This window comes from Lissotriton helveticus, chromosome 8 (assembly GCF_964261635.1).
Source record: "Lissotriton helveticus chromosome 8, aLisHel1.1, whole genome shotgun sequence".
NCBI lineage: Eukaryota > Metazoa > Chordata > Amphibia > Caudata > Salamandridae > Lissotriton > Lissotriton helveticus.
The window spans coordinates 1,022,535,605-1,022,549,002 of NC_136069.1; the positions used below are offsets into that span (position 1 = coordinate 1,022,535,605).

General features: G+C 46.7%; 1 protein-coding gene across 1 annotated transcript in view; it reads left to right on the top strand.

Moving 5' to 3' along the window:
• TRAPPC2 (trafficking protein particle complex subunit 2) overlaps window positions 1–13,037 on the top strand; it is a 167,384-nt gene extending 154,347 nt beyond the window's left edge. Inside the window, exon 5 of the mRNA XM_078657863.1 lies at window positions 12,597–13,037. Coding sequence (XP_078513989.1) covers window positions 12,597–12,695 — 99 coding nt within the window. The 3' untranslated portion in view covers window positions 12,696–13,037. The remainder of the gene's footprint in view (window positions 1–12,596) is intronic.
• Window positions 13,038–13,398: the final 361 nt, after the last annotated feature.

Here is a 13,398-nt window from a genome sequence, read left to right on the forward strand (position 1 = left end):
AAGGTAATGATCTAGCAGACCGCGCAGCCAAGCTTACAGCACAGACTCCAGACATTCCAGTTAATATGACACATACTCCAGATCCGATTACATGCATGACAGTTAAGGACCCTACACAAGATGTCATAGATATTCAGTTACATGCTACCCCCGATGAAATCAAGAAATGGTCTGAACAAGGAGGGGTCCAAACAGATCAAGGATGGTTAACGAAGGGTAGAGCCACATGGTTTCTCCCCGATTCTATGGTTCAAGTCATTATCAATACTGCACATAGTCCAGCACATTTAGGAGAAAAAGCTATGTTAGACAGTATCCAGAACATTTGGTTCAACAAGCATTTACGAGCTGCAGCCAAGCAGAAAGTCCGTACCTGTATGATATGTTGTCAGTTTAATCCAGGTAAAAGTGTCCCGGTGGAACAAGGTGGTTTCCAGCCCCCTGACCACCCTTTTGAGGTCCTCCAGATGGATTATATTCAGATGGAGCGATGTCGAGGTTTCAAGTATGTCCTTGTAGTTGTATGCGCTTTGTCCAGGTGGACAGAAGCATATCCAGTCCCAGATTACACAGCCGCGACCACTGCCAAGCAGTTGGTTCGTGAATTTTTCCCTAGATACGGACTCCCTAGAGTCGTATATTCTGATAACGGTCAGCCATTCTCCTCTGAACTCATGAAACACGTTTCCCTGTTGTTAGGGTACCAGTGGAAGTTTCATTGTGTACGCCATCCTGAAGCAGCTGGACTAGTCGAAAGGCATAATCAGACTCTGAAAATCCGCATTGCAAAAGTCTGTAAGGACAAAGGTGTGGACTGGTTAATAGCTCTGCCAGTCGCTTTATTTTATATGCGTATGGTCGCACATTCCAGATCAGGTCTGTCCCCGTATGAGGTCGTATTCGGCCGCCCCCCTAACATGTGGGGTACTCCTAGACCCCGAAGTATTACCGATGTTTCATGTAATATGCTGACAGATTACCTAGCTTCCTTGATGTCTGCCCTCAACTCATGTCGTTCACAGGTTGCCGCCGCATTTCCAGACAATACCGAGGTGGCACCGCACGAGATCGTTCCAGGCTCCCTTGTGATGATCAGAAATTTTGACAGATCAAGTCCGCTGGAACCACGTTGGAAGGAGCCACGTCAGGTCCTCTTGACCACCCGAACTGCCGTCAAGTTGGAAGGCAGGAAGGGGTGGGTCCACCTTTCTCATGTAAAACTTTTCAAAGGATTGAAACCAGCGTCTAAAAACATTTTCCAGGATTCAAAGGACTGCCAGAACATTGTTTTAAAGGACTGTCCCGCACAAGACATTATTACAACCCCTCCCTTGTTAGAGAAAACCCCGCAACAGGAGTATAAGTTGAAGCTCAGGTCTAGTAAAATAAGTCAGTCAGTTTGATTGTATAAGTCCTCCCCTAGGTGAAACGGTTAAATTGTTTCTGACATGTATAAAATAGACCCCCATAGTGAGAGAGTCAGTCAAAGTTCAATCAAATGTATCGTTTTTCTGAGTTTCATATTATTTCTCAGCATAATGATTTCCTGCACTAGTTACGCACTTTTCCTGTGTTTTCCAGTTCCTCATGTAAATATGTCTGCTAATGCTACAGTAGAGCACACGTTTAGTGATCTGCCTCCTCACGAATATTCTTACCGCCTCGCTATGCGCAACAACACATTTATCCGTATGTTACATTATTCACACCAGACCAGCAATGCTACTAATTGTTGGGTGTGTGGTCGACTCCCCCCTTTCCAGACACCGAAGGGAGTTCTGCCACTTTTTCCTTATCCATTCTCACACAATGGTTCGTGTGGAGCATGGTCCACGTTAACGTCATCCTCAACAGATATGTCTTTTCTTAACAGTACATGTTTTCCAGACAAGCAAGGTCTCCCCCACAGAACAGGTTTAGATCTAGAAAATGAAGTCTATAATTTAGGTAATTATTCGTCGAATTTCATGGTCCTGAATGTTCAGTCTGATACTACTCCAGACTTACCTGCTATTTCAGTACTACCTGTCAAAGGCGAATTATGTGTCCGTAGTTATGGTTCTGTACGCATAGGTCATAGTGAATGTACTACTGTTATCCAGTATAGTGACAGTGGGAAATCTATTTTCAAAGCTTCACGTCATTCTTATTTTGTTTGTGGTCAAACCGCATATGTCCGTCTGCCCCTCGATTGGGAGGGAACCTGTTACATTGCCTTCCTACTGCCACCTGTTTTCCTAGCCCCATCTGATTATCACAGAAACACACATCTAGTACACATTAGACATAGAAGGGAGTCCCCAATTGTCGATTATACTGAAACTACTCTAGAACAGTATACAGATTTCAATAAAGGTTTCTTCTTCTTTGTAGGACCTGTCCAGAATAGTAAACTGATCCGTAGGTTAACCAGAACCCTTGAAGCTGTAGTTAATGAGACTGCCTCTGCTCTAGGTAACCTAACCGAAGAACAATCTGCTATGAGATTTGTCGTTTTGCAAAATCGTCTCGTCCTTGACGTCATACTGGCCGATAGGGGCGGGGCCTGTAGAGTCATCGGATCTAGTTGCTGCATTTTCATTCCAAATAACGCGCCGTCTGTTTATTCAGCTATAACCAGACTCCATAAGATTGCCCACCTGTTACACCAAGATCCAGGCACCTGGACATGGTCCGGTTGGTTCTGGAATATAATTTCCGCATGGGGATGGAAAGTCCTGTCCTTTTTAGGTATTGCAGTAGCGATTATATTTAGCTGCTGCCTCTGTATACAATGTGGCCCTGCGATTTGCAGCATGTGTGCTACCTCTTGTATTCCTAGTCCCAAGCCCCGTTCTAAATCCCGTTCCAAGACAATTCGAGACGAGCAAATGGTACTGTATGAAATGATAGATGGTATCATGAAAATTGATGTTTCCTGATGGAAACGTAGTGACAAGGAGGGAATGTGGAAAAGTAAATTTTGCCATGTTCTGTGTCCCTACGCTTCATCCATCATATGTTATGTGTGCATGACCAATATGCATATGTTATTCCCCATGCCTGATTAATGACGCAATTCCAGTTGTGTCCACCTCTGGTATGACATTTTCCAGTCCTCGTGAATACTACGAATATCAGGCCTATGTAAAGTAATGTTGCCACGTTTCTTAGTGTGCACGTTATTCCATTATAAAATCCCAGTTTCTAGGCCTCAAAAAGGCCCGGACCCTGGATTCAGCTCCTGTCTCCTGAAAGCCTCGCTGAGGAGCGATACAGCCCCCACCTGTATCCTCGACCCTTCACTTACTTCCTGCCTCGCAGTGCCCGGTGCAGCTTGGCTCTGCCTCTGAGTCTGCCAAAAGTATGTTATAGTTCCAGTTATCAGTTCAGTCCTCCTCCTCTGCATTCCTAAGCTACAGATTTCTGCATCAATAGTTTCCGTCATTGTCTAGCCTTCTCGTCTCCATGTTAGAGAAATACTGTATTTAATGGTCATTTAGTATTCTTCATCACGCACTACATGTAGAATAATGCATGGTCCAGTCTTAGAGTCAAGTTAGCTTCTCCCCTCATGACTTCTAGTTTATATCAACATGTTCCCTAAACATCAGATACCAGATAGGGTTTAGGTACATGTCGCTCCGACCCTTCAGACTCTAGTCTCTGCTCCTAGCACAGAGTTCATAGCCCCCAGCTTCTCCTAGTAACACGTCATTGCCAGTTTTCGCGCACCATTAGGTTAGAGGTCCCGGCTCCTTAGGTAGCCCCCTCCAAAGTTTCCGCCCATTCATGACATATTCTGTTACGTTTGCACCACATGTCTATGTATACTCCCAGTTACACCTCTTTTTACTGTTATCTCTCGCGACCGCTACGCGTCACGCCTTCTGCTCCACCCACTGCTACGCCTACTGCAATGTAATGCTATGTGTTTGCGCTATGTATATAAGTCAATGTTTTGTTATTGAATGTTAGCGCGCTCATCCCAGACCCAGCCCCGGCAGCTGCCGGGCCTTATTGTCCTATTCCCATGCAGGTTGTCCTGATCCTGTCCTTATGCTGTAATAAACCTGCAGAAACTCCTACTACCTCGAATCTTGACTCTTATTTTATTGAGCTATCTGTTATGCTATAAGTCTAGTCAAAAATAGGGTATTATTTATTTATTTACCACAATGTGGGTGCTTTATTTGACAGGGGGCCCTTTGGGGCTCACTGTCCTTCTTGTCCTCTGCAGCCCTGGGCTGGCTAAGGCAAGGTAGAGAGGGGCAGGTTACCTGCTCCAGACTGGGTCCCACCTTGGAAGGTTCCACTGACATCAGGGGCTCTGCCAGGCTAGGCCTGACTACCTCTGGGGCAGTTTCTTCACAAGGGGTGAGATCAGTTCCCTGAGGAGGCTGATCCTTTCCTAATGTCTGGTGGGTGGGAGATTTCTCTTCCTCCTTAATGCTCTCTGTTTGTGTGGAGTGATCCATAGTTTCAGGCTTCACAACACAGGAATCAGTTTGAGTTTGGGCTGTGGCCATCACAGCCCCACCAACCTTTTCAGGAAGGGACTCAGTTTGGGTATGGGCTGTTACCATAACAGCTCTGCTAATTTTCTCAGGAAGAATTTCTACTGAAGATGGGGATGAGGCTTGCTCAGCCCTACCAACCTTTTCAGGAAGGACATCTTGTATTGGGGCTGTGGCCAGCACAGCCCCACTAACCTTTCCATGGAGATTTACCATTCTAGAATGGGTTTCTTGTTCAACCTCAGCCCAGGCTGAGATTTCCAAATCATTCCCCAGTAGACAATCTACAGGCAAGTTTGAGGACACTGCCACTCTCTTTGGGCCAGTGACTCCTCCCCAGCTGAGATTTACCACTGCTATGGGATGCTTTTTCTGAACTCCATCAATGTTTGTCACCTGGTATGTGGCACCAGGTAAAAGTTGCCTAGAGGGGACTAGATTCTCAGTCACCATGGTGATACTAGCCCCTGTGTGTCTGTAGGCCTCAACTTTCAAACCACTGATGATGTTCTTGTCTATACTTGCTCATAGTATTTGGGCAATCAGTGAAATTAGCAAACCCCATGCCAGTTTCATAGACAAGAGTATCTGAGGTAGGGGACCTGGTTAGGCCAGAATCCACCTGTGCTCCAAAAGTAAATCCACCCAAATTCTTGGGGGTGCTCCCACCACCTGGGGGACCACTGCTAACAGTGACAGGAGGTGTTGGAGCTTTACCTGGAGGTATATTTTCCTTATTGCAGGCCCTAGGGCAACTGGGGTAAGTTTTCCAATGGCCAGGCTTTTTACAGTTATGGCAATAAGGCTTTTTCTCTGTAGAGGAAGTGTCTTGGGACCCACCCCCACCCTTGGAGTTTTGGGGCCCTGGGGAAGTCTTCTCTTTTGATTTATCCCCACCCTTCTCTTGAGGCTTGGTAGTCTCTTTCTTTTGGTCACCACCCTGGTTCTTAGGCCTGATCCTGGTTCTGACCCATTTGTCTGCCCTCTTACCCAATTCTTGTGGAGAGGTCAGATCAGAGTCCACCAGGTGCTGATGTAGAAGCTGATTTTGACAATTACTTAAGATTTGCTCTCTCATAATTAAATTATACAATCCTGTATAGTCTGTAACCTTACTTCCCAGCAACCAGCCCTCCAGAGCCTTAGTGGCACATTCAACAAATTCAGACCAGTCCTGAGTCTGTGTCTTCTGGGTGTCTCTGAACATTAACCTGTACTGTTCAGTGGTTAAGCCTAACCCATCAATCAGAGCACTCTTCAGGACCAGGTAGTTTCTAGAATCCCCATCACTAACTGTGAGGAGTCTGTCTCGGCCTCTACCTTCAAAGGAGAGCCACAAGATTGCTGCCCACTGCTCCTGAGGGATCTGCTGTACTCTGCAGGCTCTCTCAAGTGCAGTCATCCATTTGTGGATGTCATCCCCACTCTTGTAAGGGGGCACAATCTTACTCAGGTTTCTATTGTCATAGGACCTGTATTTATCCTTTTGGATAGTGCTGCTACCAGTGGATCCTAATCCACTCTCTCTAGGCTGTCTTGCTCTAGCAAGCTTCTCTTTGGCCAGGGCAACTTCTAATTCTTGCTTCTGGATCCTAAGTTCAGCCTCTCTCATTTTGGCCTCATGTTCCCTTCTCTGAGGGCTAGACAGCTCCCTTCTGGAGTGTCCATGAGAACCTCTAGAAGCTTGGGAGGCATTGGACTCACCTGAGTGATTCCTTCTCCTCCTTTGCTCCTGGTTAAGTCCACTTGGGGGTCTGAATGGGTTGGACCCACTTTCAGTCCCAAATGTGCTTAAGGTAGCCAGGTTAAGCCTGCTGACTAGCACCTGACTATTTCTCTCATCATCAGACCCACTTTCCTCCTCCTCCTCCTCTTCTTCCTCATCCTCTGGCTGTGTATCTCCAGTGACCTGGTCTTCCTCATCTATCTGGATGACAGGGGCAGGGGCATCAGTGTTTTCTTCTTCAGAAGGAGAACCTCCATCACCAGTCCCTGAGGGGCCTGGTTTGGAGTTCTTTAGAGCTTCAGACTGGTCTAAAAGCTCTCTGAGGTGTCCTGCTGTAGGAGTAGGACCTGTTTTGATTCCTCTCATGGAACACAGTTGCCTCAGTTCCTTAAAAGGAAAGATAGCAAATTTGGATGGTGCCCTTGGAGGGTGACTCTCAACATAGATGGGTCCAGTGGATCCCTCTGCTCCAGACATTGCTCTAGTGTGGTGGATGTGTTGCAATCTACCTACACTTGTGTTTTCCTACAAAACCTATCTAGTAGTTGTAGTCAGGGTGTGCTACTCCCTATCCTCTACAACCACTAAGTTCAGTAGAACTTAAGTATACTAGTCTTGTTTTAGTGTACCTATCAGGTACCTGTATGATCTTTCAAATGATACTCTCAAAGATTGTAATGGTAAAACAACAGCAAGCTCAAATCCCAATCCGCTGCTCACCAATGTGAGAAGTTGGCCTGATATATGATGCTCACTAGTTCTAGTGATCACCTTGTACCATGCCGAGCAACCCTTATGGTGCAGGTTGTAAAGTCAACCTTATAGACAAGCTATCCTAGGGGTAGCATGGACTAAGCAGTCTTAGGCTAAACTCTGTAAAGGCATGTGAAGCAAGCTATTTTACCATACACAATCCCCTCCCAAACGAAAGGACACCACACAGATATATATTGAAAATATATATAGATTTATTTCTACAAATATCCCTGATACTCTTTATGAGCACAGAAGAAAATGCGTTAAAACAAAACACAGTTTAAATATACAAAAGTTGCACGAATATGGATGAGCCCTAGGGGCCACCTAAACCATATACTAAAATAGTGGTATAAGAACCACTATGGGGAAAGTGAAGAGGCCTAGGGCCTGGGGAATCGCTGGAGCTGTTCGGGACTAGCAGTGAAGAAGTCGGGAAAGGCCCGCGGGACTCGGGTGCAGTGCGGAAAGTGCACGCATTACCAATGCAATGTCAATGGTGCGTAAAAGTTACAAAGTTAGTTATTAAGGAACCTTCCGAGTGACCTAGAAGGATGAAACTTTAGACACAGACACTAGAGGTGTATACCAGTGTGGGAACACCGGCGTTGCTGAATTACCTCACCCACAGGAAGCGGGTGCACAGGGTCGAAGTAGTGTCGGGTTTCGTCACGCAGGTCGATGGTGCTTGGAGCTGAAGATGCTACAGGCGGCTCGATGTGAAGAGTTCCGGTGGATCCAAGGGTGGATCTGAAGAGGTGAAGACCTGAAAGCAGAGGGGACAATGTTCAAAGTCACTAGCCAGTGACTACCGTGGAACCAGGAAGGAACCAGGCGATGTCGGGTGCAAACAGGTGATATCGTGAAGATTGTCTCTGCAGCCACGTGGACACGAAGAGGTCAAGGACGTCCAGGAGTCGGTCACGAGCTGTCCCACGTAGGCTCTCGCTGATGGCGGTGTCGGCAACTTGATTGAAGCAAACAGGCCTTGGCTAAAGCAAGCCACGCAGGAAGTGATTCAAGCTTCTCACTCGGACCAGCAAGGTCAGAGCGGGTGCTCCTTTTTAGGGGAGCAGGGGCCAGTCTGGAGCAACCAGACCAGCGGTGTAGTTTGTCGTTTTCGTCGCCAAGATGGCCGCTAGCCACGTGGCAAGTGGCCGGGATGGCGCGTCGAGTGGCACAGTGCAAAAGGGCCCCACGCAGATCGTGGAGATGCTGGGGGGCTGATCTTCGGTGCAAGGGCTGCTCGAGGTTGGGGCTTCTCAAACCCCAAAGCACAGCGTCGAGGGTGCCTCGGGTGCTGCGCAGTCAGCTTCTCGGGGGTCTTTCAAGAGGTCCGGTCCCACGTCTCTCGGTGCCTCCACGGGTCCCTTCTTTGCAGGGACTGTGGATCGGGCTGTGAGAAGTCTGGGAGTCTGGGTCTTGTCAGGCTCTGGGCTCGGGCTCCGACGGGAGGCGGCGGCAAAGCAGACGTCGAGTTACTGGATGGTGCCTGTGTTCACAGGGTGGCCACTCCTAGGCCACAAGGGAGATGCTCTTCAGTCTTCTGTGCAGCAGAATGTCGAAGTCCAGTTGTCTTCTTAGTTTCAAGTTGATTCAAGATGATCTGAAGTCTCAGGACACAGCTCCCACTCTTATTCGAATCTGGGGGGCCGGATCACCTACTAGGTCCCTCCTCTGGGTGGGACCAGGAAGGGGAGTGGTTACACCCCCTTTCCTTTGTCCAGTTCGCGCCAGGACTGGGGCTGGAAAGCCCCAGCACCGGTTTGAACTGGCCTATGCACGGGGACACCTTGTGTGCCCCAGGCATGTCTGATTCTATTCAGCCCTGTCCCACCCAATACACAAAATCCTGTCTGGAGATGGTGCTAGCACCTCCCAAGGCAGGAAACCCTTTGTCCAAGCTGCCCTCGCTGGAAGGACTCCCAGCAACAGGAGGTCAGACTTGTGTCTGTGGTGGCAGCATCCATTTTGTGATGCTGAGACTCTGTTTAACTTTAACCGGGGTTCAGGTTAGGTACATGTCGTGTCCCTCTAGAAGGGTGGAATGCTACCCCCGTCGCCAGAACTGGCAAGGGGGTAGTATTCCAATTCGTATGACACCTTACTCGACATGTTTTGATAAAGCCAAACCCAAGATAGCATTTAACTGCGAGGATTATAATGCACTTAAGAGTATATTGTATGGTAGTATCATGAAACAGCTAAAGGACATGGTTCCGAAAGCTGCAGACAGGCTCAGCTCATGCCAGAGCACTATCTCACATATTCCCAAGCACTCTGCCTCCAGGATTGGTGAGGCCTTCCATAGGAGTGGCTGATAGGAACATATGTGTCCATTTTAGGTTAGGTATAGGCATACTACACCTAAGTAAGGGGTGGTTACACCTACTTACCCCAGCTGAGTGATCAGCCAGTTGTGTCAAATATGGAGGCCAGGCCAGGGGTGGCACAATACGTGCTGCAGCCCCTGGTAGGCCTTGGAACCACCTATGCCCTGGGTACCTAGGGTACACTGTTACAGGGGCCAATAAGGTGAACCAGTTCCAATTGGTAATGTACCTAAGGTACATGGAGTACATTTTAAGGAGAGAGCAATTAGCCTGGGGCCCTGAATAGCAGGATCCCAGGCCAACTAAGTCAAATACCAGCTAAACACTAGGCAAAAAGTTTGGGGGTAACCATAGTCCGATATCCACCTTCCTACACCAAGTACTCAACCACAGAGGAAAGGGTCTCTTTCTCAGTAGCTTTACGAAGGGCAGTAGAACCGCTGGATTTACAGTTGTCTGAGATTGTAACTAAGGCAAAAGTGTTAACTGAGATGCTTCTACCAGGTCCCACCTCTTTGGAGTCTTTATTGCCATTTAAACAAGGCCATTACAAATCCTCTCATGGACACCTGGTCTTAGCTGTACTGGGGCCCCCCAGTCAATTGGCCTGTTGGCAGATGACTTAATCCGGCTTCTGATGATCCCACTTCACACTATACCGGCAACCCTTGTGGTATACACATTGACAAGTAAAGTCACTCCTAATGCATTTCTAACTAATCCTCTGGGCAGAGTGTCAAAATGTATGGATGCCTTCAGAAAGAGAATGTTCTCTTTGGCTAGTTTAGCCTTAAGATCATTCAATGCAGTGTGCTTTCTGGGCTGCTGCACCAGTGCTTTATGGACATGGCTGGTGAGATCTTTTCAGCTGTCCCGAAAGATCTCAGAGCCTCGCTGGCTCCAATGATACTTGATGGCCAGGATGCAGTGAAGTATGTCTTTCACGCTGTCTTGGACACCACAAATGCGGTTGGCGCAGTTATCGCCACCAATGTAGTGCTTAGAAGACATTCACTTTGACGGCTTCACCACAGGTTTGGAGAATTGTCATATTTATTCCCTTTGGCATCTCCAGACTGTTTGGAGAGAAGGCTGATTCGGGGCTTGTTCGGTTTAAGAACAGTGGAGCCATAGCATGGTCCTTGGGATTCTGGTCTCTCATCAAGCAGTTGAACATATACTACAGGAAGTTTAGGGGTAAATCATGGGACTAGCATAAAGACAACACCAGACCTCCCAATCTGTGCAGCAACAGCAGGCCCAATACTTTCAGGGCAGGGGTATCTGTGAGGACGCCTCTGAGTCTTCTTGACTTTCTAGCCACAGGCATCTTCCTTGTCCTGAACACCAGATGGTATATGCAGGCCCTGCTGAGGAAGCTCAGGTTTCAGTGGGCCCAGCGTAAGGGCTGCTTCACTGACTCCATCCAAATTTCGCAAGAGGCAGCTGAGGAGTAGACCAATGCCTGCCTGGCCTGGGACAGGCCACTCTTCCATTCCCCATTCAGAACTTCACATGTATGACAGATGCACTGCTGCTGGGTTAGGGTTTATAAAGAGTGACCTCTAGTTTTCAGTGGAGGGCCGCCTCCAGATCAGTCTTCTGGAGCTTCTGCATCTGGTCCTGAAATCCTTCCAGCTATTCATCAAGATGAGGCTGGTGCAGATCCTCGCAGCCAACACTGCACCCACGTGGTACTGCAACAAGCAGGTTGGTGTGGGGGCCTCGATCCTGTTCCAGGAGACCCTTCATTTCAGGAGATGGCTGGACCCGCAGAACAACTTTCTGGTAACCAGCAATCTAGGAAGATCTCTGAATGCCTGAGCAGATGGTGGCTGGTCGATCACATGTGGCATCTCAATCCAGGGGTTGCAAGAGTCATCTTTGATCAGAAGTATATGTACTGGTTAGATCGGTTTGCCATCGACAAGAATGCACAGTGTAATAATTACTACGCACTGGCCTTTCCTTCATGAAAGCCACTAGGAGATACTTTCCGGCTGCGATGAGATACGGTTCTCCTGTAGGTGTTCTTGTCATTCCTTCTCTTGCCTTGAGTTCTGAGGAAAGTTAGGAAGGAGTGGGCCAGGAGAATTTGGTACAGGGTTCCTGAGAAATAGCACTTGCCTTCTGACCCAACTACTATTTCAGGAAGACCTCCTGTCTCAGCAACAGGGGGAAGCTCACGCACCAGACTCTCCGCAGCTTAGATCCCCATGCGTTAAGACCGAGTGGCAGCAGTGAAATGCACTGGATCTGCTGTCCGCAGTAGTCAGTCATCCTTGCTGCCCAACACCCTTCAACAAAATCTGTCTCTGCTTCGAGAAGTTTGTTGCCTGGTGTGGTATTCCACAAGTGTTTGAGTTTTCATTTTTTTCTCTTCAGATACAAGATAATGAGGGAACAATTTGTTGGCTGCTTTCATGGCAGATAAGTGATTGCTGCATTTGAGGGAAGTGACTTAATTATCATGAAGGGTATTCAATTCTGGTCTAGCCACGCTGAGCTGGTCTGCTGACATTACACTGACTAGAACATGGCTCTGAGTCGAGTGCTGCTGATTGTTGATGGGTCTAATGAACGACTATGTGAACTGGTTCTTGACTTGTAGATTGTACAACAGAGTGTAGAGAAGTGCATGATCAGACCTGGCCAGAGGTATGAGCTCTTGGTTCACTAGGTTTAAGGTTTAAGAGAAGACCAAGTCATTTGTGTGCACATTGGTGTTTGCTTCAAGTTTACCATGAGATGAAACTTGTTTGCTTTTTTGTGGTACGCACCAATTTGTGTTCCCCATGATCATGATGGGCAAAGAAAATTGAACACCCGAATTTTGAGCTGGGTGAACATTTCGAGGCAGTGTATTTGTGAAAGGAAAAAGTACTGAATATACCAATTTCATTGTCAGGTGTGACATGGGTTGGCCCTTATTGTAGACCTTTCAGGGCTTCGGCGGTTGGAAATGGTTAGTTGAGGGGGTTTAGTGCAAATAGTTAGCTTGGATAGCACTTTGACGATGTGGTTATGTGTCGTATGAGAACATGAGGAAAAGTGCGTTTCTAAACAGTAGCAAAACGCTGCATTCCCCAGGGCGTTATCTTCAGGTAGAACATGCTAAAAATGCATTGTAGTTACCCCTCAGTGGATGCCCGAGATTGTCGACTGCTTCGAATCAGGTGTTTGTGTTGAAAATGATTTGTGAGTGCTCTCTTTGTGTGTGAGGGCATTACTGTCCTCTTATGCACATCTGTTTCTGACAAATATCGATTTCTTGGTTTTTTTCAGTTCGCAATGAACCCATTTTATGAGCCAAATTCTCCAGTCCGGTCAAGTGCATTTGACAGAAAAGTTCAGTTCCTCGGAAAGAAACATCTTCTGAGCTAAATGAAGAAAGAAAATTGCATATGCGCTCGTTTGTTTTACGTTCATGAACATTTACATTAAATTAGCACGCTGAATGATGTACAGCCTGGAGTTACAACTGGTCGCTATCATGACTGCTTTAATAATATCGTAAACAGATTATTTGTCTGCCATTTGTTTAATCTTATCGTGTTTTTGTCTTCCTTGTTCCAGTCATCATAGTATTTTTGCCATGTTCACTCCCTTCGAAGGATGTTTAAAGCAACCTGAAGAAAATAAGTTATTTAACTGTTAAATTTATGATTTTTTTAATTGCAATAGTTTCGTTGAAATGTAACCACAATTAAAAGAAGATATACTGCACATTCATGAAACTGTGCATATATATTTTCAGGGCACGTTTCCTACAAAAATAAACGTGGTTCAAGTTCAGATAACTAGTATGAAAGCAATGGCACCTAGACGGCTTGTTTTGCAGCAGATGCTGATTGGTAACCAGGAGAGGAACTGCTTTCTTGAGAAGAACATCTAATGTTGTTTGCTCATAAAAGAAAAAAATAGATATCCTGTGTGAGTAGTATGCTTTTTTGTAAATACACGTTATTTCTGGGAAACGTGAAATGTATATCTTTCATTTTTTGTCAATAAGTTAGGGTGAAATGTATCCATATGTCTATTTTTGACATGAGGATGTTTTTTGTGCTCAGAAAATGTCATGACAACC